Below are 27,468 nucleotides of genomic sequence, written 5' to 3'. Positions count from 1 at the left end.
TGCAAACATGTAGAAGACTAAAGATAGGCCCAAGCCTTTCGCCCTGCACAAAATTTAAGTCAAAATGGATCAAAGACCTCAACATAAACCCAGCCATACTGAACCTAGTAGAAGATTAAGTGGGAAATACCCTTGAATTAATCGGTATGGAGACTGCTTCCTGAACATAACACCAGTAGCTCAGACACTGAGATCAACAATTAATAAATGGGACCTCCTGAAACTGAGAAGCTTCTGTAAGGCAAAGGACATAGTTAGCAAGACAAAATGGCAGCCCACAGACTGGGAAAAGGTATTCACCAACCTGACAGAGGGCTGATCTCCAAAATATACAAAGAACTCAAGAAGCTATTCTCCAAAGCACCAAACAATCCAATTAAAAAATGGGGTACAGAACTAAATAGACAATTCTCAATAGAGGAATCTAAAATGGCTGAAAGACACATAAGAAAGTGTTCAACATCCTTAGCCATCAGGTAAATGCAAATCAAAACAACTCTGAGATACCGTCTTACTCCTGTCAGAATGTCCAAAATCAAAAACACCAATGACAGTTCATGTTGGAGAGGATGTGGAGAAAGGGGAACACTTTTCCACTGCTGGTGGGAGTGCCAACTTGTACAGCCACTTTGGAAATCAGTATGGCGACTCCTCAAGAAAATGGGAATGAGTCTACCACAAGATCCAGCAATTCCACTCCTAGGCATATACCCAAAAGAAGCACATTCATACAACAAAGACATCTGTTCAACGATGTTCATAGAAGCATTATTTGTAATAGCCAGAAACTGGAAGCAGCCTAGATGCCCCTCAACCGAAGAATGGATAGAGAAAATGTGGTACGTTTACACAATGGAGTACTACTCAACGGAAAAAACAATGGAATCTTGAAATTTGCAGGAAAATGGATGGAACTTGAAGAAACCATTCTGAGCGAGGTAACCCAATCACAAAAAGACAAACATGATATGTACTCACTCATATGTGGACCTGCTTTATGATACATAGTAGCGACCGTGCTTTATCAGAGCTGTTTTTAATGATGTTACTCAGAATGGTTTCCTTCCAGATGATGATTGAGAAGCTAATTAAAAAAAAATGGTGCCAGGTACCACAAGAGTAACAGAACTGTGCTGTTTTCTGGGATTTTGTTTTTTACTTTTTGTTGTTGCTGTTGTTTTTTAAATGGAGAGTGCTGGATGTCTCTACAATTTTGTTGATGCAGAACCTGGAAAAGCTGTTGCTGCTATTGATGCATAACATACTGCTATTATTGGTCCATATATATATATATATATATATATATATATATATATTTGAATTTTTGGAAACTTTAGCTGTGCTGTCAACTTTGGAAAAAAGTATCCCAGTTTATCGTGTTGAGTTGGCATTGTGCAGAAATTAACAGCCATATTGGTCTAGAAATGTTGAACTTAATTTTTTTCCATTTGTACAGGGGTAACGCACTGTATAAAATATGTAAGGTCTTATCTACGTGGGTTTGATTTCAAAAACTAATAAAGTATTCTCTAAATAAAAAAAACAAACCTATCACAAGTCATCCTGACCTCACCTTGACCACGCCCTGACAGGTGGGGTCATGCACACACGTAGCCATGCCCTTAGGAGGTGTGGTTCTGGTTTCTCTCTGCAGGTGTGTCTGCTGGGTTTTTGGTGATCTTGCGTCCCTAGGACCAGCCTCCAGTAAAGCCTAAGTCTTCTTCCAAAGTTGTAGGCTAGAGTATGGACTCCAGGGGAGAGGGTGCAGTCTGGGGTTGTTGAGCAGGCTTTAAGGAGTGTTAGCAGGCAGTGGGTGGTGTGTTGCCTGGGGTTCCTAGGGCCAGCCTAGCTTCCAGTGAAGCTGCTGGGGTGAGGGGTGGGCATAGGCTATGCACTATATCAGGGTCTGGGAAGTGGGGCAGTGCGGCTGGGAGGCAGGTCACTCACCTGTTCTTCAGGCTGGTGTAGACTGTACCCTGGGCCTATGGAGTCTCCTGGAGTTTTTTTTGAGACAGGCTCTCCCTATCTAATCCTGGCTAGACTGAAACTCCCTATGTGACCAGGATGGTCTCAAACTCAGGGATCTCCCTCTGACTCCCTAGTGCTGAGATTAAAGGCATGCACCACCAGGCCTGGTTTTCCTTTTCTTAATAATGTTGTTTCTTTTATTACTGTTGAGTTCAAGTTGTTTTGTTTGTTTGTTTTGTTTTCGACAAGGTCTCCTGTCAATCAAGGATGGTTGAATTTGTGATCCTCTTGCTTCCACCACTCAAGTTATGTGCCACTATGCCTGCCTTATATGGTGCTGTCTATCACAACCAGGCTTCATGTGTGTTAGCCAGGCACTCTTGCAACTGAACTGCTTCTGTTTACTTTTTAAGGCTTCGGGAACATGACATCGGGGCTTCCAGACTATTGTTACAGCAATCTCTGGCATCTCTTCTGAATCTACTCAGCAAATAAGTGAAAACAAATTTTGCTGTTTCCAATGCTGTTTTCCTTATCTCTAAGTTTTATTTTTGGAATTCTTTCAGAAGTCATTTTAAGACTTTTCCTCCTCTTCCTCATATGGCCAGCAGAGGGCACCCTAAGAACAGCATTTGTATCTGGATGGAAAGTAGCCCTCTTCACTCTAGGAACGTGGGGTTTCCAGTCAGGGTTCTGAATTAAGGTCAGGTGGGGTGTTGGTTGCATGAGGTGGCACTAACTTGACACACCTGTGAAGATGAACTTCTCATGGGCGTGTAGACATCTCACTGGCCCCAGAGACACTTGGGCCCCTTCATTTGTCTATCAGGCTATTAAAACAATGGTCTCCAAGGAATTGGAATTTCCCAGGAATCGCATGTTGGGGAAGGAAAAGGCTGAAGTCTAGGGCCAGCCACAGAGGAATTTGCTTCCTAGGAGGTTTCAAACATATATACAAAGCAGGCTGCCTTGCCCTGGCAAGGTCTCTGAGACATTATTCTGAGTGCTGGTCAGAGCTGGTCAGAGTGCTGGCCTCTGACACTTAGACTACCTTGTAGGAAAGAGTAGAGCCCAGACAATGATGGGTAGAGAATGGGCAGGGCCACTGTTTGACCAGGACTTCTTACCTATGTATAACCCTTGCTCTCTATTTAAAATTAAATCCACTGGGGACTGAAGTCAGCCCATGGTCAGTCAATCAAACCTGGTGTTGGGCTCCAAAGGCACTGAGCACTGAGGTTGGGGTTAGTTTCTGTCACCAGTACACTCTGTATTGTCACTGACTCCACATTGGGAAGACAGTGGGTGATTTACACTTGATGTTTCTCTAGAAGGCATTTGTTTTATGCCTTTCTCCCGGTGGCTGGCTCTCTCTCTCTCTCTCTCTCTCTCTCTCTCTCTCTCTCTCTCTTTCTCTACCTGTGATGAAATGTAACTGCAAGTATAATAGCTTCCTGTGAAGTTTAAGAGTCCCCCCTAGCAAATTGTCCGCTAAGGTTGGTTTGGGGACACTCTTTAAATCTACAGCTCATGGGAACGGGAGCAGCCTTGTCATGTTTTGAATGAGAAATGTCTCCTGTAGGCTCATGCATTCAACACTTGGCTCCTAGTTGGTGGCACTGTTAATGAAACACCCTGCTTTGCAGGGAGAGCCAGGGAAAATACAGTTAAGAAGAGGCCTCTTAGTGTCTCAGTGATTGCCTCTGTCAGAAATTAAATGATTCAAACTGATGAGCAAAGCACAATTAAAAAATAGGGCAATCAGGTCTGAGTGGCCTGTGCTATCATCCTGGGGCATCATGGTGTTCGCTGTGCCAGCACTGCTGCCCAGGGCCATGTCTGGGGTCATGGCCCTACAGCAGCTAGGGTCTGGGGCTCCTGTTACCATCAATGGCATGACCAGGGTATGATCAGTCACCTCAGACCATGCCAGTGTCTGAGAGCCATGCCACTGCCATGCTGATCTGGGTGGCCGGTGCTGCCACCTGGAGCCTTGGAGATATCCAGGCACAGGCCACTGCCAAGGGCCATATCTGGGTCTATGGTCCTGCTGCTGCAGGAGTTTGTGATGATGTCCATGGCCCATGTTAGCATAAGTGGTCATTGGAACCATGCTGTGCTGAGCAAGCCCTGTCCTTCACTGGCTCTGGGATAGCTGGCCCTGAACCTCACTGGATACTGCAGCAGGAGAGCTGGCCCCACCCCTCACTATAGGCATGCTTCTGACCTGGGCAGCACACTAGAGCTGACCCTGTGGTTGGGATGCAGGTGAGCTGACCCTGAGGGGGTGAAAGCAGGAGAGATGACCCTGCCCTCCCTCATTTACCTCCTACAGCAATTGGGAGAGAGGGCTCTGCACCTCACCTGGGCAAAACAGTAGAGCTGGCCCTGGTGATATGGGTATGGGGGTCCCAGATCCGAGGACCTGAGAGTAGGAGAAGTAGCCTCACTTCTTGCTTCAGACTGCTTTGGGTGAGCTAGCCAAGGCTGGGGAGCTCGACCAGGTATTGATGACCAGGGAGAGCTGGTGGACTGACCAACCCAGTTACCACCCAGGCCCAGAACCAGGGCTATGAGTTGGCCACCCCAACATCCTCTGAATCTATGAGCTGTTGGAGCATGTGAAGGGGAAAAACCTACAGATCCAAAACAGCAGGGTCTCCATGGCAAAGGACAACAGGATATCCAAGAGGAGCCCCAGTGAGAGTCCATTATGGAAACCAGAGGCCTCAAGCCAGACTAATGACTCGTGGCAGTGAACACTTGCAAGTAAAGATGAATGGGTGACCCAATGGGCCACACTACAGCTTCCACAACAAGATTTGCTTTTTTTTTTTATTTGTTTGTTTGGTTTAGTTTTTCTTTTAATTTTTTTTAATTGGGGGGAGGTTGTGAGGGCAGAGGGTGGGTTCCCGAGTAGAAGGGGAGATAAGTAGAATGGAATGCATGGTGTGAAATCCACAAAGAATCAAAAAGAGTAAAAAAAAGATAAATATAAAAGAATATAGGGAAGTCACCTGAAAACTAGAGCTGGATGCGGTGAAAAGCAGGAGCCATGTTGGTGTGCATTCCTATAATTCCAGCTGTTTCAGGGGCTAAAAGAACATATAGAATATCAGCAGAATGATTCTTTGAAAAGATATAGAATTGTCAAACTCTTAGACAAATTAAACAAAAGAGAGAGGACCTCAAATTTTTAAATTAGACATAAAAGAGGAATATTAAGTGATACCACTGAAATCCAGAGGTTTATTGAAAATGTGTATCCTGATAAATTATAAAACATAGAAAAATATATTAAATTTTTAGACACATGTGAACCAAAAGAATATAAGCAGTACCCAAAATGATAGTGAGCAATGAAACTGGAAAGTAATAGTCTCCAAAAAAGACAATCAAAGTGCCTGGTGGATTAATTGCTGAATTGTACCATATAGCCAAAAGAAGAGCTAAGACCTTCTTATGCTACCTCACACAACTGGAAGGGAAGAGATGCTTCTAAACTCATGGCAAGAAGCTACTGCCACTCTGATGGCAAAAATGGGTGATGATGCCACACAAAGAGAAAGCTATAGACAATTCCTCGATGAACACAGATGCAAATTCCTCAGTAAAACACAACAACAAACCAAGTTAAACAACAGGATAAAATGATAAAACCCCAGGAGCAAGCATCCACTCCAGGAATGCTGGGATAGCAAATGGGTTAATGTAATACAGTATAAAGTGGAATAAAGACAAATTAAAGAATCATCTCAGTGAAAATAAAATTGGTAGTGACAAAATTCAACATCCTTTATGACTAAAAACCTTAAATTAATTTGGAACAGTAAGATCAGATCTCCCCATGATAACATCTTTCTATGAAAAACCATCAGTGAATATTATACCAAATGCAGAGAAGTGGACAGGATTTCTTCTAAACCAGGGACAAGGAGGTCTGTCTACTTTGACCACTTATTTAGTGATCACAATAAGGTCCCTCCCTCCCTCCCTCCCTCTCTCTCTCCCTCCCCTCCTCCCTCCCTCCCTCCCTCCCTCCTTTCCTTCCTTACTCCCTTCCTTCCCTTTTATCTTTTTCTTTTCAGATAGTCTCAAGTAGCCCAGGCTTGCTTTGAGTTCACAATGTAGCCGGTGACAACCTTGAACTTCTGATCTTTCTACCTCCACTTGCTGAATGCTGGGATTACAGGTGTGAGCCACCATGCCTAGTTTATGCTGGGATCAAACACAGGTTTTTGTACATACAAGGCAAATACTCCACCAGCTGAGCTACATATCTAGCCCTGAGAAGTGTGCCCCAAGCACAGATGTTTATCCTTTTTGCTTTAGTTTTGGTGGTGATGAGTTCTTGGTTCATCGTTTTGGCAACAGTAAAACCAAATGGTTTGGAAACATTGAGTGTCCAGTAGAACTTCCTGCATGGACATACATGTAAACCCAGTGCCAGGAATGGCTGATGCAGTTCAGGAGCTAAATTTTAAGCTAAGCTATGTTAAATTTAAATATGAACATATAGAGTTGGTGCTACTGTGTTGGTTTCCGCGACGTCACAGTAGCTCTCTTCTACGTCCTGTCCTGGAATATCACATGCAGTTTGTTATTTAACAGCAGGTAATTAACTTTCTAAAATGACTAGCTCAGGTATTTGTAATGGTGACTTTAATCTCAAAATCTGTCTTGGCAAATATGGAGGAAATCTGCCTATAGTCCCTCATATACCCCTCCTTGCCCTCTTTCAAATTCATGGCCTATTTTTCATTAATTGTTATTGCATTCAGATATATATGTGTGTGTATATATGAATACACATATATTGCTAAATATAACCTGCTCAGTCTATATAATGTTACAGTCCTTCTTTCCTTTCTTCAGCAGGATTCCCACAGCTCAGCCTAATGTTTGCTTGTGGGTCTCTACATCTGTTTCTATCAGATACTGGATGAAGGCTCTCTGATGACAATCAGGGTAGTCGCCAATCTGTGAGTACAGCAGATTATCATTAGGCATCATTATGTTGGCATTTTTTTCTCCAATTGTGTGTTTGGTTCTATCCTAGGTATCAGCGTCATCCAGTCTCTGGGTCCTAGCACTCCAGGCAGTGTCAGAGGTGGGCTCACTCTCGTGGCCTGGGTCTCAGGCTGGACCAGTTCTTGGTTGGCCACTCCCACAATCTCTGAGCCACCCTTACCCTGCCCATCCCCCACCCCAACCCCGCACATCCCATAGACACGACAGACTGTAGGTCATCCTTCTTGCCTGGTTACACACAATTCAGGCTACGTATCCACTGTTACTAGAAGTCTTAGCTGGGGTCATCCTTATAGATTCCTAGGAGTTTTCCTTGTATCAGGTTTCTGCTTTCCCTTTCCAGTCATCTCCTTCAGCACTCTCCCCATTCCTGCACGCCCAACCCAATCCCTCATCCCTCATGTTCCTAGCCTTACCTGCCCCAACTACACCCATGAGATAGATTTTCCCCTTCCCAGGGAGATCCATAGGCCAACTCCCTCCCCTTGTTACCTAACCTCTCTGGGCCTATGTATTGTAACATGGCCGTCCTTCACTTTACTGCTAATATCTGCTTATAAGTGAGTGTATACCATGTCTGTCTTTCTGGGTCTGGGTTACCTCACTCAGGATGATTTTTTTCTAGTTCCATTCATTTGCTTTCACGTTTCTTTATGTCATTAACAGCTGAGTAATACTCCATTGTGTAAATGTACCACATTGTCTTTATTCAGTCTTCAGTTGAGGGACATCTGGGTTGTTTCCAGGTTCTGGCTATTATGAATAAAGCTTCTGTGAACATAGTCAAGCAAGTGTCCTTGTGGTGTGATTGAGAATTCTTTAGGTATATGCCCAAGAGTGGTATAGCTGGGTCTCTAGGTAGATCGATTCCCAATTTTCTGAAAAATTGCTATATTTCCGAAGTGTGAGCCCGATTTCTTAAAAGTTCCACCACCTCCCACATCACTACCATCCTGGGGATCGGGCTTTTAATACAGAGACCTTTGGAGACCAAAGTATCCCTTACATCTCTCTGGGCTTTGCTTTTCTGCAAGTCTACAGTCTCCTTCACTCAGCAGCAACTCCACTGTCACAAAAGCCCAACCATGCTATAAAGATATTATGAAGAATACTTGATTCAAAAGCCTGTGAATCACAAGGTTACATAAAGAAGTTACTCTAATCTAAATGCCCCCGGATACATGGAACACACCCAGTCCCTCCCGGAAGGAGATCTGGCAGGTCCCCAGGCCGTCTGCCCCAGGAGGCACACAGGGGGCAAGGGCCAGGTCCCAGCAGCATCTCCAGCAAGACAGCCACAGGGAAGCCATGGAGCAACTCTTCGTTTCTGTGGGGCTGCTTGTGTGCCTGGTTTGCCTGCTGAAGTGCATGAGGCTTTCCCAGTACCTCTTGCTGTGTTTCTGGAATGTTTCACCAAGGTCTTTCCTGCAATCGATGGGTCAATGGGCAGGTAAGAGGACTCCCTGAGTCTTTACTGATTTGATTGCTCCTATTTCTTATTCTTGTGTCTCAGAATACCTACCTCTGTGGCTTCACGTAAAATGCAATGTTGTGGCTAGATTGCATGAGTGGAATTAGAACTATCTGAAAATCAAGGCATGGGTCAGGAGATGGTGGAGGGAGACTGCCCCTCAGCTTTTGCCCATGCATCTATTACTGTGCTAGATTTTCTCCTTTTTGGAGTTTTTCCAATAATACAAATAATAAATAAGGCAGAAATACCTGTCTCCTCATCTATAGATTTCTAAACCCTGGGCTATTATGCTTCCATTTTGCTAAAGAGTACTTAAAAAATTTGTAATAAATGCATTCCATACCCTTATACACTAAACTTGGCAACTTTGCAAACTTTGTCATAGATGTTTTTTAAAATGACTGTATGGGAAATTGTTTAGGATGAACCCATGAGTTTCTAACTGATGCTTCTTACACTCCCACTGTGTGTGCACACCTGTACATATATGTGCACATATATATGGTGTGTTAATACATATGTTTGCAAACTTACTAAGCCACCTGAGCTTTCATGCTCTAGATCCAAATATCCCACTGTGCACGATCAAACACCCACATTCCTGGTTCTACTAGATGTCTGCACAATCCTGCCCACTTAGACCCTCTCAGAACACTCCCCCAAAGCAGAGACTCTGTGGCTTCAAAGTGAAAAATGCAATCTTAGCTTGTTTGGGAGTCAAGAATGAATAATGTTATCATGAGCAAATATGTGATGCCTTCAGGCACAGACAAACCAGCGAGGGAAAATATTTCAAGTAGGGGACAAATATCCCAGTAGTAAGGCTGGAAAAACACCCAGAGAGAATATCCTGAGATTCATGCACAAAAAACTTAATGGATTTGTTTGGTAAACATTTTTAAAACCTGTGCCCTTTAATTGGTGCCAAGGTCAGTTGCAGGTGTATGTGTAGTGAATTGTGGTAATCTGTCCTCAATGAAGGGTGTGACTGCTCTTGAGGTATTAGCAGATAGTGGTATTGAGGATTAACTATCTGAAGTCCTTGGGTTCCCGAACCCCCTCATTCCTGTGTCCTTTTTGCTAGGCTCCCTATCTTCCACAGGCATTGAGGGCTGCTGTCCCATGGGGTGGAGGAGGGAAGGGACCAGACTTCGCTTCTCAGAAGGAACTCTGAGGTGTTGTTCTTAGGGTAACCACCGGGCAAGGGTGAAGCAATAACAGGGCATATGCTTGCCCTTGAGGTGCTAAGGCTTGCACTGCCCCAAACCTTAAGAAACCTGAATAAAATAACTTGTTGGTTTAGTGCTTTGCTGCATTTCAGAGTGTGTTTCCTAGATTTACAGATCCCCTCTAAAAGCTACACACACAACCCCTCACCCCCAAAACAGGACAGAAAAACCCTTCACTTCCAGTGTTCTGTCAGGGGTTACCAAAAGCTGGATGCTTTGGAGTGGGAAAACGTGGCTTTGTGGTATTGAGATAGACTGAGATGTACAAGAGAATGCAGATGTGAGAGAGAGTTGTTCTGTTCTTCAAGGCTGCCGCTGTTTTCTTGCAGTGATCACCGGAGCAGGAGACGGCATCGGGAAAGCCTACTCATTTGAGGTGAGGTGGCTGCTCTTTTGTGGTTTGGATTTCTGAGATCAGGTCTTGCCATGTCTCACCGACTAATCTCAAATGAATCTTCTGCCTTAGCTTCCTCGATATCTGGGACTACAGGTGAATTTCATCAGTCTAGCTTTAAAGCTAACCCCCTGTTGTTATGGGACACCCACCCCACCCATCACTTTCCTGAGTTCAAAAGTTATAGACATTCATTGAAGAAGTAAAATGTCTTTAATGTGAGAGTAGACTAAAAAAAAATATCCTTTAGACACTAAAAAAGTTTTATGTGTATTTGTGTGTGTATGCCACTTACCTAGCTGTAAGAGGAGCTGGGGATACCCATGGGTGAGCCACCAATGTGGTATTAAGAATCAAACTCTGGTCTTCTGGAGGGGTAGCAGGTGCTGAGCTATCTCTCCAGCCTCTTCTCTAAAAGAAGTGAACCAGCGGTGCCTCCATTTAGACTTTAGGGATTTATAGGGCATTTGGTGTTTTGAGGTGGTAATTGTGCCCCAGTGTTTATATTTAAATGTACCTTTAAAAATGTAAACCCAGCCTGGTGTGATAGCACACTTCTTTGACTCTAACACTTGAGAGGCAGGAGGATCTCTGTGAGTTCAAGGCTAGCTTGGTCTACAGAGTTCCAGGTCAGCCAGGGCCACATAGTGAGTCCCTGCCTCAAAACAAACAAACAAACAAACAAACAAACAAACAAAAATCCCTGTTATTTATCCCACACAAATAGGGAACATGCTGGTTCAAAGACTGTGTGGGCTAGATGTGCCACGTAGCTCCTGTTTCAAAGCACCGGGGAGGGGGAGGCAGAGACAGGGAATACCCCTGGGCAAGCTAACTAAGTAGCCCAGACAACTAGTGGGGTGTGGGTCCACCAAGAGAAGCTGCCTCCATAAATAAAGAGGTGAATGATCGAGGAAGATGCCTGCTGTAAGCTAGCATCCATATGCAAGCTAGCCAGCACATATATGTGAGCCCATGTGTACTTAGACATACACACCACACATGCACCAAGAAACAGTATGCCAATCTTTATAAAGAATATTACAAAACTCCAATGAGAGGAAAGAGTCCACCTGAGCAAGGGAGACAGAAACATATTCAGAACCTGTCAGTTTCCCTAAATTTCTTTCAAATCCTATCATCATTTTTAAAATGCTGTTTAGTTGTTAGTATTTTTCTTATATCAAAAATATTGCCTTAAATTTTATTTATTTATTTTTCCCACATTTATTTGTGTGTGTGTGTCTGTGTGTCTGTGTGTGTCCATGTAGAGGACAGAGGACAACTGCAGAGTCAATTTTCTCCTCCACCAAGTGGGTCCTGTAGATTGAATTCAGGTCATCAAACTTGGTGACAAGTGCCTTTACTCACTGAACCATCTGTCCAGCCCCCAAAAATATTTTTAAGTGGCAGTGTAATATTCTCTCAAATGAAGGGTTGTAACTCAGCCATTTTTTTTCTCACTGAAAAAATTTAGGTTAATTTCCTAATTTTTCTTCATTCTCCATAAACTTGGAGACACCTCTCAATGGAATGTGGAGGGATGGACACTGCCAACATACTAAAGGCTCCCATGGTCTCAGTGAGCTGTAGAGATTCATTAAGCTCCGAAGTCCCAGCCAGTCCCAGCTGTCACACAAATGTTGCCATAAGCTGGGTAGCCCAGACAACACATTCCTCGAAGTTCTGAGACTAAAAGGCCCCATGCTGAGAACTTCTCAGTGGGTCCCCAGGAACAAGCTCTCTGGGTATATTCTAAGGGTGCTAACCCCACAGCTAGGGCTGAACACACATTGCCATGTTGTTTTGTACATTCACATGATGTAAATTACACCTTTGGCTGTTTTCACAGCAAGGGTTAGGGTTTTGTTTGTTTGCTTGCTTTTTTTTCAAGATAGGGTTTCTCTGTGTAGCCTTGGCTGTCCTAGAACTAGCTTTATAGAATAGGCTGGCCTCGAACTCACAGAGATCTACCTGCCTCTGCCTCCCAAATGCTGGGATTAAAGGTATGAACCACCACTGCCCAGCTAAAGGGCTTTTTGTTTGTTTGTTTGTTTGTTTTGTTTTGAGACACGGTCTCACCATGTAGCTCTGGCTGTCCTGAAACTCACTATGTAGACTAGGCTGACCTTGAACTCATGGAGATTTTCGTGTCTCTGCTTCCCAAGTGTTGGGATTAAAGATGCGTGCCACCACACCCAGTGGGTTAGGATTTCAATATGTAAATTTTGAGGGGACACAAATGTTTAGTGGCTATGAAGACTACATTCAACCTCAGAATGGTACCCCTATCTCTCCATCCCAGAGGCTAGCATCATAATAAACCACATTGTGTGAAATGACAGTTCCTGGTGTCTTGGAGCCACTCTATAAACACTTTGGGTGTGACATGTCTTATGCACACCATTTGAAAAGTTCCAGGTGCTGGCAAAAAACATCTGTGTCCTGTTTCCACCCCAGAGGAAAATGTGTGGTTTCTGGTTGTCTGCTCCAGGTCTGTTTCATCTAACCTGAAGAGTTCTTCGTTTTCACCCTATTTCATATATAAGGATGTGCTCGCAAGCAGTTTCAACCATGATGTGTGGTCACATTTGAGTGTGGAGAACAGAAAGAGGGCTCAGAACCTGCTTCCCAAAGTAGTATGTCTTCTGTTACCAAAAGAAAGGGCTGGTGAGACGGCTCAGTGGCCCAGCCTGGAAACCCGAGTTCAGTCCCACTATGATGGAAAGAAAAAACTCCAGCAGATTGTTCTCTTACCTCCACATATGTTCTCTCTCTCTCTCTCTCTCTCTCTCTCTCTCTCTCTCTCTCTCACACACACACACACACACACACACACACACACACATCCCACACCACGCCACCCCCACACAATATAATAAAAAATATTTAACCAGAAGGATGTCTCTCTCACTGCTATAGCTTGGAGCTTGACTTTCCCTTAAAGGCATCTTTACAGCTTGTGGTGCACTAGGAGGTGTGGAACCTCTGGTAGACCTAGACGGGAACGAGGCTTCTGAGACGTGTTCCTAATTCCCAGCTGCCCCGAGTGAGCAGCTTTCTCCTGCTGAGTCCATAGCAAAGGCCACAGATAGGAATGTCTGTAACCTTGGGCCCAAATAAACCCTGCTGCCTTTTAAGTTGTTTACCTCCGGTATTAGGTCACAGCGACAGAAAACCGACTGAGGTCTGTGGCTGCCTTAGGGTTTCATTGCTGTGAAGAGACACCATGACCGCGGCAACTCTTACAAAGGAGAACTTTTCATTGGTGCTGGTTTACAGTTTGGAGGTTCAGACCATTATCATCATGATGGAGAGCATTGCGGCATGCAGGCAGACACGGTGCTGGAGAAGGAGTTGAGAGTTCTACATCTGACTGTGCAGACAGCAGGAAGTGACTGCCACGCTGGGTGTGGCTTGAGCCTCTGAGACCTCAAAGCCCTCACCCAGTGACCACTTCCTCCAACAAGGCCACATCTAATAGTGACACTCCCATGGGCCGTGGGTCCATTTTTTTTTCCTTTAAAAAATTTAATTAGAAACAAACTTATTGTACATGTCAGTCCCAGTTCCCTCTCCTTCCCCTCCCCCTGCCCCCCACCAATCCCCTATCCTATCCCCTTTCTGCTCAGAGGGTGAGGCCTTCCAAGGGGGAATCTTCAAAGTCTGTCACATTATTTTTAGCAGGGTCTAGGCTCTCTTCCATGTATTTAGGCTGAGAGAGTATCCCTCTATGGGGAATGGGCTCCCAAAGTTCATTCGTACACTAGGGATTTATACTGATCCACTACTAGAGGCCCCATAGATTGCCCAGACCTCCAAACTGACATCCATATTCAGGGGTTCTGGGTCAGTCCTATGCTGGTTTCCCAGCTATCCGTCTGGGGCCCATGAGCTCCCCCTTGTTCAGGTCAGCTGTTTCTGTGTGTTTCTCCAGCCTGGTCTTGACCCCTTTGCTCATCACTCCTCCCTCTTCCAACTGGATCCCAGGAGTTGGCTCAGTATTTAGCTGTGGGTGTCTGCTCTGTGGGTCCATTTTCATTCAAACCACCACAGTGCCCTATACTCTGGGCTCTTTGGATTCTTTCAGATTTCTCATTCTTTCCTTGACTCCATGTGGACCTGACTTAGTTTCCTTGGTATTTAGAGGAGATCCCAACTCAACGATGCCTGAGCCATCATCTTATAAGACAACGGTCAGGAGTCAGGAGCTGGGGGTTGCCAGGCAGGATCTTCAGACTCTGACTTTGGCTGAGTTAACTCATCGTGCTGAGTTACCGCCAGCAAGTACTAGAGAGTTCTCCTGTGAGCCTTGTGTATCGACATTCTGTTCCGTCCTTGACTAATTCTTGCTTTGTTTTTCTGTACAAACTTTTTAATGTTTCCTTGTGTTCTTTTTAAAAAATAAAAAGTCAATTAATTTTTTTTCCTGGGCTCCAAACTTTTCCTCATGCAGGCTTTTCTCCATTCTGGAGTCCACTCTTCTCTCCTGCTAACTGCTGCTCCAGGGAAAGTGGTTCAGTTTGGGGTGGTCAGGATTCCATGATTGAGAACTGGCCAGATATGTAGGTATTTACAGCTTGCCTCTGACTATCACTGGCTGGATCTGTGTCAACCAATGGAAGGTGGTAGCATTCTCACCTGGGCTTCTGCAAGGGTTAAACAGGATGAGGAGGGCAGAAAGCAGTGTAGAGAAGACTTCACAAGTTTAGCTTCTATTTACGTTGAAAGTTTAAATTGTGTTTCCTAGAAAGATTGTTCACTCTTTGGTTCCCAGCGCTCATATGGTATCTCATAAACGTCTCTATCTCTAGTTCTGGGGGATCAGGCGCCCCCTTCTGGATCCCACAGGGATTGCATGAACATGGTGTTCACTCGAGAAACAAAACCAATTATGGAGAAGGAAGGAGGAAGGAGGGGGAGAGAGTGGGTGAGAGAGCCAGAGTAGAATATGTATATTTGGGGAGAGACAGAGATCCTTTTAAAAAAATTGGTTTACATTATTCTGGAAGCTGATGTATTCAAGATCTGCAGGATTGCCAGGAGGTGATGGCACACACTTTTAATGCCAGCACTAGGGAGTCAGAGGCAGGTGGATCTCTGAGTTCAAAGGCAGCCTGAAAAACAAAACAAATGAACAAACAAACAAACAGAAACAACCAAACAAAAGATGTGCAGGACAGAATGGTAGCTGGAGATCCAGGGATGAGGTTCTCCCACACCATGGTGGGCAAATACTCAAGTTAAAGTCTTTTAACTATGTCATTCCTCAGTAAAATACACATCTACATGCCAAGTGTGGCATTACACACCTGTGGTTCTAGCACTTGGGAAGTAGAGGCAGATGCTGCTTTCATCTCTATAGCAGTTTTGAGGTCATCCTGGGCTACAGGAGATCCTGTTTTAAAAGACCAACAAATAAAAATCAAAAGGCCATAACAAAAGAAACACAAGTATAAACACCCCTTCACAGAACAGAGTAATTAATGTTTGACCACGTGTCTGGTTTGACCTTAATCTACTCAGGCTGACACATGGAACATGCCATTCTGGAGAAGGAATGTCTGGGACTTATTGTTATTTCTTTCTCACCATGTCCTAAGTTCCTTTAGCCATTTCCTGTCTGTTTAGAGAACTTCTGGTTGATTTTTCAGGACAGGTCTGTAGACAAAGCCTTCCTCTGGCTTTTCTTCACTCTGTAACTTCTGGGTTTCCCTGTCATTCTCAAAGGATCGTTTTTGCGGGTGTACAATTTGTAGCTGACAGTCCCTCCCTTTCAACACTTGAAAAAGATTGTAATGCTTGCTTCTGACCTTGATTTCTGAAGAGATGTTGGATAGATTTTGAATTGCTTTTCCACTGTGGGTAAGGTGTTGTTTCTCTCTGGCTTCCTTCAATATGTTTTCTTTGTCTTTAGTTGCCGGAATCCTAGTTTTGACATGCCTTGGTTCAACTTTCTTTGATGTTATCTTGCCTGAGGTCATCCCATGGTATTGGCACCTCCAAAATGCTGGGTTTTCTGCTGCAACTGGGCTGGACTTTCATGAATAGCCTCTCATAAGCCCTCTTCATGGTGCCAAGCCCCGACTTCTTTGCATGACCCTATTAGTCCTGGCCTTCAACTGCTACTGAGGCTGCATGGCCTCTCCTGGCTTCCAAATACCAAGCCTCAGTACCAAGTACCAAGCCTCAGCTACTCTCCATGACCCCTTCATGTCTTCAAAACCAGTACCATCTGGGTGACCTTTACACATTATCATGTCTGGCTGCCAGCACAAGGTACAGCCTTGGCCGCCTCTAGAACATAGCTTCTCTGTGCTCTCAGGAAACACTTCCTAGAAGATTTCACCTCAGTGATGCTGGTCTCTTCTTAATCACTGCTGATTCCTTAGCTCCAGTGCCAAGTGTCCCAGCAAAGCAAAGTTTCGATTTTGCAGTTCTGGTATCTTGTTAATCACAGCTGCTTCTTCAGCTCCAGCTAACCAGAACTATGTAATCTTAGTTCAAATTTTTGAACTTAGTTCAAAAGTCTTTAAACTTCCCTCTGAAATTTCACAAGCCAGACCTCGGTCCTCTGCACTGTTCTCAACATTCTTATCTTCCAAGTTCTCACAGAACATCCCACAGAGCTTTTAACACTCAATGGTTCTTCTATTCCAAAATTCCACAGTTCTTTTACAGTCCTCCCCAAATCTGGTCAGGTCTGTCACAGCAAAACCCCACTCCTGGCACCAACTTGTCTTAGTTAGGGTTTCTATTGCTTTGAGGAAACACCATGACCAAAAAGCAACCTGGGAAGGAAAGGGTTTATTCAGCTTATACTTCCACATTGCTGTTCATCACCAAAGGAAGTCAGGACAGGAACTCAAACAGGGCAGGATCCTGGAGGCAGGAGCTGATGCAGAGGCCATGGAGGGATGCTGCTCACTGGCTTGCTCAGCCTGCTTTCTCATAGAACCCAGGACCACCTGCCCAGGGATGGCACCATCCACCATAGATAGGCTCTCTTGCACTGATCACTAATTAAGAAATGCATTACAGCTGGATCTCCTTCCTCTCTGATGACTCTAGTTGAGTCACGTTGACACGCAAAACCAGCCAGTGCACCTTCCATTCTACTATTAAGCTCATGCCCTGAGTGAAAACTCATCCCCTGAGTGAAATGTTGCTGAGGCAGAAGGAGTGGTGCATATTTGTAATCCTACTACCCTAGAAGTGGAGGCAGGAGGATCAGGGGTTCAAGACCATCAATTTGAGTTTGAGGCCAGCCTGGGCTACACAGGACCCTGTCCTTCCCCCCCCCCCAAACAGACAGGACTTTCCCCCTGGAACTTTTTGTTTGTTTCTTTGTTTTCATGTGCCCACACGGACTCTTTAAGGCCCCTTTAAAAAGATTCATTTTTATCTGTGTATATGTGCATGCTACATGTGTGTTTGTAAGCACCTTTTAAGTGTAGGTACCTGAGGAGGCCAGCCTGATCTACAGAGTGAGTTCCAGGGCTACACAGGACAGCCAGGGCTGCACAGAGAAACCCTGCCTCAAAACAACAACAACAACAAAGAAAATCTTGTCAAAGAATTCTAAAATATTGGCATCTGAATATCTTTTTTTTTTCTCATTCAAACTTCTTTGTATGCTGAGTAAAAATTTTTTAAGTGGATGCTAGACATTTCTGGCAAAATGTCTTGAAACTCTGGTTCTTACTTAAATCTGTTCGCTTGGTTTATACTGACAGCACATTAGCAGTTGGGGAAGGGACCCAGGTTTTCCACTTGGCCTCCACTAAGGCCTCTGCCTCCTTGCTACTGCTAGGGGAAAGGGGGAAGTGCAGGTCAGAGCTACACACACACACACACACACACACACACACACACACACACACACGCACGCTAAACCACCTAACCAAATATGAGTCTTGTCTCCCACTCAGCCTGAGGACATAGTTATTTTTTTCTAAGGTGTGTATTTGAAATAGAGTAGTTATTACCTGTGTGTGTGTGTGTGTGTGTGTGTGTGTGTGTGTGTGTGTGTGTGTCACTCATGTGGATATGTGTAGAGGCTAGAAGTTGGTATCGTGTGTCTTCCTCTATTACCTCATAGGTTATTACTTTTGTTTCCTTACACTGTATATTGGTGTTGATCTTGGTGTTGTTGTATGTAAAAATATACCATAGAGGGCTGGAGAGATGGCTCAGAGGTTAAGAGCACTGCCTGCTCTTCCAGAGGTTCTGAGTTCAATTCCCAGCAACCACATGGTGGCTCATAGCCATCTATAATGGGATCTGGTGCCCTCCTCTGGCCTGCAGAGATATATGCAAGCAAATACTGTATACATAATAAATATAAATATTTATATATATATATATATATATTAGAAAAAACAGGCTTGGGGCTGGAGAGATGGCTTGGTGGTGTTAAGGTCACCGAGTGCTCTTTAGAGGAACTGGGTTCAGTTCACAGCACCCACGTGGTGGCTCAGAGCTACCTGCTAACTCCAACTGCAAGGGATCTAACACCTTCTCCAGGCCTCCATGGCACATACAGACATGCTGGCAAAACACCTATACACCTAAAATAAAATTTAAAAATTAAGACAAAGAAAAGAAACAGCAGGCTTGATGGTACATTGACATTTTTTTTATTATTATTATTACTCTAGCAAAAAGCAGTTGGAATCTGGGACGTTGTATTCCAGCTCCCTATGAAGTGTTGTTTTTTCCTTCCCAAAGTCTCTCTGACCTTGGTAACTGTGTTTCCTTTAATGGAGTTCCTGAAATTAGAAGTAAAATGTTACTTGTCTGTCTTAGAGAAATGTTATTGTGTTTATTTATTTTGAGGCAAGATCTCTCTTTGAACCTGAAGCCACCTCGTTAGCCTTGTAGATTCACCTGCCTCTGCCTCCTCAGCCCACGGATAACAGATGTACGTAGCCATATTTTTTTTCTTTTCTGTGGATGCTCGGGCTAGCTATTCAGGTCCTTGGGCTTGCACAGACCCACTAGCCAGCCTTCTCCTAGTCCTGCCTAAGCACTCTCTCACTAATTCTCCTTAGGTTTCCCGTTTCTGATCTTGTAAACAGAGAAAGTGAGCTTCCTTGGGATTTGGTTCACATTTATCATTTATCCGCTGCTCCAGTTTAGTTAAAATAACTCTGGGAATTTCAAGGTAGTGCCTAATGGCAGGGGCAAGGGAACGTGCTTCTCTGGCGTTCCGGAAGCCTGTTCGGGGCGCATTTTAGTCTAATCCACACTCATCTTTAAAGTGGTAGGGGGAGGCTTTGCCTCCTGTTCAAGGAATTTCAAGTATCAACCAAAGCAGGTGGGAACAAAACAAAACAAAACAAAACAAAAAAAACTTTTGGAAGGGCTGGACTGGGAGGCAGAGGGTGGCCTTCCACCTCTGTGGCTCTCTGTCTGCACCTGAATTCCAGCCCTGTCTTCTATTCTCTGCTACACAGAAGAAGCCCTGTCTGGTTCCCACCCCCGGGTGTAGATTAGCAGCCACAAGCACCTTCCTTGACCCAGGCCCCTATTCAAGCCAGCAGTCGCTGCAGAGATCCAGGACTGGTGGGCAGTGCATGATGGGAAAGGCCTTGCTCGGGGCTTAACTCTCTGAAAAGGGGCTGAAGACCCGCATATGGGGCCTGTCAGCCCCGACTTTCGCAAAATAAGATTGAGTCCTGCTTGAGCAGACAAAAGGGACAATACTGCCCAGACAGCACAGTGCTGTCTGAGCCCCTTTTGGCCCAGACCACTTCACATGCCGCATGGAAAGTCTCTCCAGAAAAAGGCGCCACCAAGGAGAGGCTGGAGCCCACAGGCAAAGAGCACCCTTTGTGCTGAAAATGCAAATTGTTTTCCATTTAATGGACAACTTCCCCTTCAGGAAGCTGATGAAGTGAACTGGGAGACAAAAGTCCTTCATTCTTAAGTCACCTTTGTGACAGAATCCAACTCTCAGAAGTGGTGGGGGTGGGGAGTCTCTACCGCACCATCAGCCCAGAATTTCCACAGCTCTGGGCTTTTATGCTTTTCCCTCCTAATTAATATTTTTTATTTTATTTTTAAAACTACTTGGGGAAATCTTATTTTAATTTGCATTCTCCAGAAGGCGTGGTGACGATTCTGTGTATGTTTTTGACTCAGAAAGATATAAAGAAAACAACAGAAAAACCCATATACGTAAGATAAAAAGGATTACTTTTTTTTTTTTTTAAAGAAAGAAAACTCTTAATCGTATGTAGATACAGATGTGGAGAATATGGCTGTCAGTAGCAAAGGGCCTTGATAACATTCAGAGGGTTCTTAGCGGTGGGTGTTTCCCTGGGTAGAGCTCTGTCTAGGGTAGCATCCTTCCTTCTGGTCCTGCTGTGCCTAAAGAGAAACGGAGAGAAACCATTGCACACGCTCATCTTTTCTTGGACAGAGCCAGGTCTTTTAAAGGTTGTGGCTTTCTGCCTAACCACATGCCCAGACCCAGCATTATTGGGACTTCTAGTGTCTGAATTTATCCTGTAATTTAGCTTTTCTGCCCGTTGAGCAACAGTGAGGGCCCTCTGTCTCTAAATCCTGTTCTCGACTCCGTTTTTTGGTGGTGTTGTTGCCGTTTGTTTTTTCGAGACAGGGTTTGTTTCCTCTGTGTAGTCCTGGTTGTCCTGAAATCACTGTGTAGACCATGCTGGCCTTGAACTCAGAGATCCACCTGCCTCTGCCTCTTAGTGCTGGAATTAAAGGCGTGCATCACCACTGCCTGGCGCAACTTGCTGTTTTAGTGATATCCTAAAGGGACCCTTCCTTCAGAAGGCTGGCTACTTCAATGAGTAAACTGACAGACAGATAACATGCAAAAGTACACAGATTTCAAACCATCCTAAGCCATTCGTGTATGCGGCTCACTGTTGATATCCTGGCATTATGCTAACCCCGCCCCCGACAACAGGCATTCAGGCAGATACTTAGACAGTTCAAAGGGCCCTGTGTTGTGTGGCTACGTCATGTGTTATGTGGCTGCATAAGGACTCTGTACACATGTTCAAGCTTTCCCTTGGAAGCAATTGCCTCCCACCTGTTCTCCCCTTCTGCTTCTTCCCTTTCCTCTTCGGTCTTCCTGCTGGCCAACACCTACCCCTCCCTTTGCTCCCTTTCCCCAATAAACTCCTTGTGGGTTTTGTTGAATTTTGTGGTTTGTGTTTCATGGCCCACAACTGCAACAAACAACACTTACGAGGGGGCAAAATGGCTGGACTTTATTTTTACTTATTTTTTATTTTTTTGGTTTTTCGAGATAGGGTTTCTCTGTATTACTTTGGAGGTTGTCCTGGAACTCTGTAGACCAGGCTAGCTTCAAACTCACAGAGATCCACCTATGGCTGGACTTTATGTAGAGCAAAAGGAGATAGGGCCTTTGGGGATAAGGGAGGTGGTACAGGTGTTGTATATTCTTGGTTGTTAATATATTCTTGGTGATACAAATGAGAGTCTTCCAGGTTGTAGCCATCATGGTCCCTCTTGGCAAGTGTCACACTGCAAGCTGTTTGTGTGTGTGTGTGTAACAAGAAAAGCCTCTGTCTATATCTTATGTTTTCTATATGATTATTTATGTGTGTGTTATGTCTGTGGGCATTAATGTACACATGGATGTCCCTGAATTGGAGCTGAAGTTACAGGTAGCTGGGAACTGAACTCCGGTCCTCTGAAAGAGCAGTACACACTCTTAACCACTAAGCCATCTCTCCAGCCCCTTGTTTTTTTTATGATTAATTACTTAATTGCTTTATTTTTGCAAAAGGTCAGCTTTTAGAAATGTCTGTTTTCAATGGTCTGCAATTTCTTTGAGTAACCAACTCGAAATATACCACAGAGTATATTTAATGTGGGACATCCTGGCACAGACATTTGGACAGCTCTGCTCTCCATAATGGTTCTCAGGGTGAGTTATCTCAAGGAAGCCTCATGTCTGTTGTCAGCCTTCAGGGATGGCCATTAAAGTTGACTTTGACTGTTCTTGTGGTGTGGTGTGTGTGTGTGTGTGTGTGTGTGTGTGTGTGTGTGTGTGTGTGTATGTGTGTTTATGTATGTTTATGTCTGTGTTACGGTGTTAGCCAAGAGGGTTACTTTATCAGGAAGCCTGCTACTAGCTAGGGTAGTATTGAACTTCAATATTGGACACCACTGCCACCTTGTTCTTTATGAGACTGATATGGTCTGATGCCACCTAGGAGAAGTTGAGGTCTCTTATTCACCAAAATATAGCCTGACATAGTATAGCGTTGCTTTTTTGGCACATTATTCTTGGTTGTTAATAGCCAGAGAATTCCAGAAACAAAAAACACCACGAAAAGCCATTTATTTTTATTCCTCTTTGTCTGGAAGTTTGGGAGCTCCTCCCCACCATCTTGGAGGGCTCTCCACCCACAGTGTGGCAGATGAGAATAGTCATCCTTCTGGAGACAGTGTTCCTGGTGTCTGCAAGAAATGGCCCAGAGTTCATCCATGCATTAAAGTCACCAACCCAAGAAAAGGAATTGCCTTGCCCTGGCCTTGGAAATCATCTCTTTCCCTTGCCCTGTGTCAGGCTGTCTTATCCTAGCAGGGAAGTTCTTAAAATCCATTCTGTTTGACTTCAGCTATCCCAACCCCCAGTTTACTTTTCCCATCTGGCCTTTTGAAAATTCATCCTTGCTGATGTGTCTGGAGTGTGGTCCATTGATTCTTCAGTGCTGTAGAGTGTCCTATTATCACTCTGTTACAGCATCCCAGTGTGTCCCAATTCAGCTATGCTTTCTTCAGTCAACAGACACCCATGTTTTCCCATTATGTCTGTCTCTGTCTCTTAGAGGACAGGCAAGTAACATTAACAGCATCCGTAAGACCAGAACTGCCTAGTCATGGGCTATGTTTCCCGATGGTCAGCATGACTAAATGATGGTGTTTGTTCTCTAGAGAGTCTGAGGTGTCAAGGTTATAGGCACTCCATAAAAAGAGAGAACTTGGCCTCGTTTTATTCTTTTAAAGGATTATGCAATTTTAGAATGATTTTTTTTTTTTGGAATGTTGGGTAGGATTTACCCAGAGGATAATCTGTGCCTGCAATTTTCTTTGTGGGACAATTTTAAATACTAGTTTATATCCTTATTGCCTTATCATTAACACTTTTTTGTTTTATTTATTTATTTATTTGTTTGTTTATTCTTGAGACAGGGTCTCTCTACATAGTCCTGGCACTATGTAGATCAGGATGGCCTCAAACTTACTGAGATCCATTTGTTTCCCAAGTGCTGGGACTGGAAACACTTGTTATTTTTTAAAATGATAATAGAATTCTTCAAGTTATTTCTCATGGATTGATTTTTAAAATTTGTATTTTTCTTTCCTTCTCATTGAAAAAGATTATTTTAATTTTATGTGTATGAATGTTTTGCCTGCATGTTTTCTCCCTGGGTTTCCTTGTGTAACAGCTCTGGCTGTCCTGGAAGTAGCTCTGGAGACCAGGGTGGCCTTGAACTCACAGAGATCTTCATGCCTTTGCCTCCCAAGTGCTGGAATTAAAGGTGTGTGTGTGTGTGTGTGTGTGTCTGTGTGTCTGTGTGTCTCTGTGTGTGTTTGTATGTGCAGGTAAATGTTTGCCTCAGTGTGTGCATGTGTATACACAGATGTGTACATGTGTGTGCACATGTGTACACATGCTTGTGTGCATGGGAATGTACTCATGCGTGTATGAGTGCAGGCAAATGTTTGCCGCAGTGAAAAGTCAGAGGGCAACTTTAAGTGTTGGCCTCCACCTTCTACCTTGTTTGAGGCAGTGTCTCTTGCTGTAGATGATTCCTATGCTGGGCTAGCTGGCCTGTGAGCTTCTGGGGATTTCCCTTTCTCCACCTCCCAGATGTGTATTGAACTCCCAATTCAAGTTCCCTGCGGGAGCAATATTATAGATGTGTGCATGTTTCTGCAGATCCAATCTCAGGCCCCCATGCTTACAGAGCAATGGCTTTACCCACGGCACCATCTTTTCAGCCCTGTTTTATTTTACTACACTCTTTTTTTTTTGTTTGTTTGAGACAGAGTTTCTCTGTGTCTTTGGAGGCTGTTCTGGAACTAGCTCTTGTAGACCAGGCTGGTCTCGAACTCAGAGAGATCCACCTGTCTCTGCCTCCCCAGTGCTGGGATTAAAGGCGTGTGCCACCACTTTGCTCTGTTTTGATGTAAAATTAAAAATAACTTTAAAAGGATAGGTTATTATTGTATAGCCCAGGGTGTACTTTAATTAAAATTGTGTTTGTTTTTGAGGCAGGATTTTGCTACAAAGCTTAGGCTAGTCTCAAACTTGCAGCAGCAACCCTCCTGCCTCTGCCTCCCATGTACTGGGATGGGTGTGGGTATGCGCCACACCTGGCTGGAATTGTGTAACTGCCTGCCACTTTCCAAGGAAATCAAGGGTGCCTTGCACTTCTGAGGACTCCTTTGTATCTACTCAACACTTTTTTTTTTTTAAATAAACAGCTTTTCCAGTTTTCTCTCACCCCTCTGAGGATGGCAGCCTCTCTTCTTTTAAAAGTGGTCTCCAGCGGCTCTTCCCTGCTGGCCTCTTCTCCTTTGCCTGATTCTCTGCCCGGCTTGTTTGCTGCCTCCCACAGATGTGCCTGGGCCAGCTGTCCAGGGTGAAGGGCCTGCCATGACATACTGTTGTGTAGGTCCTTGTGCTGCCTGTAGGAGAGGTGTTTTGGAATCTTTTCTCATTTCCTGCCTGGTTGCTGACTGTTGGGTCTTTCCCTACATCTCCTCTTTGTACTATGTACCCTACACTCAGCTCTGAGGCAGAGAAGGGCACTTGGCTAATGGCTTTAGAAAGAGCTGGGACCCAGAACTCTTCATCTGGCTTCTTTGCTCCAGCTGTGGTGCCTGTGAGGCTGGAGAGCTTAAAAGAGATTTTGATAGCAACTTCATTGATTATTTCAAAATAGGAGAGACAATTTTGAATATTGAAATACAAATAAATTATCTATATCTGAGATATCAGATATGCCAGGCCTGCAAAGTGAACATTACACACTGTGCACAGACACTGAAATGTCACATTAAAATGCCAATTAAAAAGAGCATATGTTATCTTTATATAAACCTATGTATATAAAACATGTATGTATATATAGGTATATATACATATATTTTTTTTACATTATGTCTATGCATTGGGGAAGGGGCCTATGCATATAAGTGCAGATGCCTGTAGATGCCAGATGATTCCCTAGAGCTGGAGACCGAATTCTGGTCCTTTGGAAGAGCAGCAAGTGTCTCTTACACTCGAGCCTTCTTTCTGTTTTCACGGAAACAGCTTTCAATGGATGAACTTTTGCTTCATGTTTGTAGTGGTTCATAAGAGCCAGCTTATTATTTGTGTGGTTTCTATAGTCTGTTTCCTTACCTGATGTCTCCTTGCTTCATCCAGCAATTAAAATCTCCAGTTAAGCTGGTGCACTTTTTACCTCCTGTTGTGCTAACTCTTCCATGTAGAGCTTTTCATCTAGATAACCAGGAGTAGAACTGGCATGTCTCCAGGAAGAGTTAGCTTTTTATGATGTCTATTTCTAACAATATTTATTGGCATTAATACTGACCTTGATTGACTTAATAGAGCTGTCTTTTTCTTTTGGTTGGTCTTTATTAAGCTTTCCTTTGCTCTTGTTGCTATAACATAAACACTCCAAAGTTACACAATTTTCTATCTTGAACCCTGAAGACCTAGGGTCTCCAGACAGCAGCTGACTCATTGGTGTGCTGAGAGACACCCAGTACTTAGAATATTCCAAGGATCTCAGGGGGTCAGGAATGAGGGACCAAGACCAAAGAAGGAGCAGGAAATGTCCCTGCAGTTTCTGTCTCATATGGAATGATTCTCTTATCTTCTCACGCACAGGAAAGACACACTTATCATTCCCAACATGAAGAAAGTTACAAGGTCCTGGAACCTCTGTACCAGCTAGGTACAAGAAGCAAATGTATGATTGGCCTTTTTGTTGTCTTTCTGAAATCATCTTATGATCAGCTACCTATTATATCTTTGTGTGTGTGTGTGTGTGTGTGTGTGTGTGTGTGTGTGTGTTCTTTTGTGTGTGTGCAGGTGAATGTGTACAGGCATACTCATGTGTGTGCTTGTGTGTGTGGAAGCCAGAGATTTACGTTGAGTGTCTCCTTCATTCTCCTATCCATTTTTTTTTTTTTTAAAGACAAGGCCTCTCACTGAACTTGGAGGTCACTAACTGTCTAGAAATGTTATCTCTTGGAATAATCCTGTTTCCATCTCCCCTGCACTGGGATTATTGTCAGTGCTGTGGATTATTGTTTATATGGGCACTGGGGCTTGAACACTGTCTTCATGAGTGTGTGGCAAGCGTTTTACTGACACAGCATCCTGCTAGCCCCAGGGATATCCATTCTGTCTTAGCACCTCTTTTGAAAGTCCACCCTCACAACTACAGAAAACATGTAAAAAAATGAAAAACTAAAAAAGTGAAAGGACTTTATCATGGTCTTAAGAATTGCGATTTGGGAAGATGGATTTGGATAGTTTCACATCAGTGTTCCAAAGAAGGAAGGAGGATGGGAACTCATGTTGAGTGACCAAGCAATTGTTTTGTTGCCGCCGAGTAAAATTCAACCCGTGGAATTGCAAAAGGTGCAGGGGCCATGGAGCTCGAGGAAGATAAAGAAATAAATGCATATATATATAGTGAAAATATCCAGAAAGAGGAGTCCTGTTGGTCTCTGATGTGTATCTTGGGTCTCTGGGTGCCATGTAGCTTCGTCAGAAGGGAACCAGAACTCACAGTGCCAGGCAGCCTGGCATTGAGTGTAAGCCCTTCTACCCTGATGGTCTCCCAGTAACATGTAAGAAGTGGTGGATGGATAGCTCAGTCATAAAAGTGCTTGATGTGAAAGCACAAAGAACTGAGTTTGATCCCCAGAAAACACATGAAAGTGCCAGGTGATCTGATGTGGGCTTGCGATTCTAGCACCAGAGAGATGGGAGCAGGTAGACTCTCAGGGCTTGCTGGCCAGCAAGTTAAGTCTAGTTGGTGAGTTCCAGTCCAGTTAGAGCCCCTATCAAAAAGTAAGGTTTACACACCCCAGACTTTGTGGTTGGCTGCAGTGAGCTGCACCAGTTTCAGATGATGGGTCTGTGCAGGAAGACTTCTCACAGTGGCTCTTGCCATATAATGAGCATGCACAACAGCTACAATGTTGGTTAGCTTCAGCCTTACCTACAATGGCTGTTTCACTCATAGCTCAGGAACCTCCATAACATATAAGGCCAGGGGAAGCAGGTGACTCATGTTGTAACCAGGTACGTCACTCTAATAAGGCCTCCCATCTGC

At 44.1% G+C, this 27,468-nt stretch overlaps 1 protein-coding gene across 1 annotated transcript in view; it reads left to right on the top strand.

Annotated features, from left to right (window-relative positions):
- Positions 1–8,307: 8,307 nt before the first annotated feature.
- The window catches only part of Hsd17b3 (hydroxysteroid 17-beta dehydrogenase 3), a 38,893-nt gene continuing 19,732 nt past the window's right edge, over positions 8,308–27,468 (top strand). The window contains exons 1-2 of the mRNA XM_027410024.1: positions 8,308–8,449; positions 10,032–10,078. Of these exons, the coding sequence (XP_027265825.1) occupies positions 8,308–8,449; positions 10,032–10,078 (189 nt within the window). The remainder of the gene's footprint in view (positions 8,450–10,031; positions 10,079–27,468) is intronic.

This window comes from Cricetulus griseus, chromosome 3 (assembly GCF_003668045.3).
Source record: "Cricetulus griseus strain 17A/GY chromosome 3, alternate assembly CriGri-PICRH-1.0, whole genome shotgun sequence".
NCBI lineage: Eukaryota > Metazoa > Chordata > Mammalia > Rodentia > Cricetidae > Cricetulus > Cricetulus griseus.
This window is presented reverse-complemented; position numbering and strand designations above follow the sequence as displayed.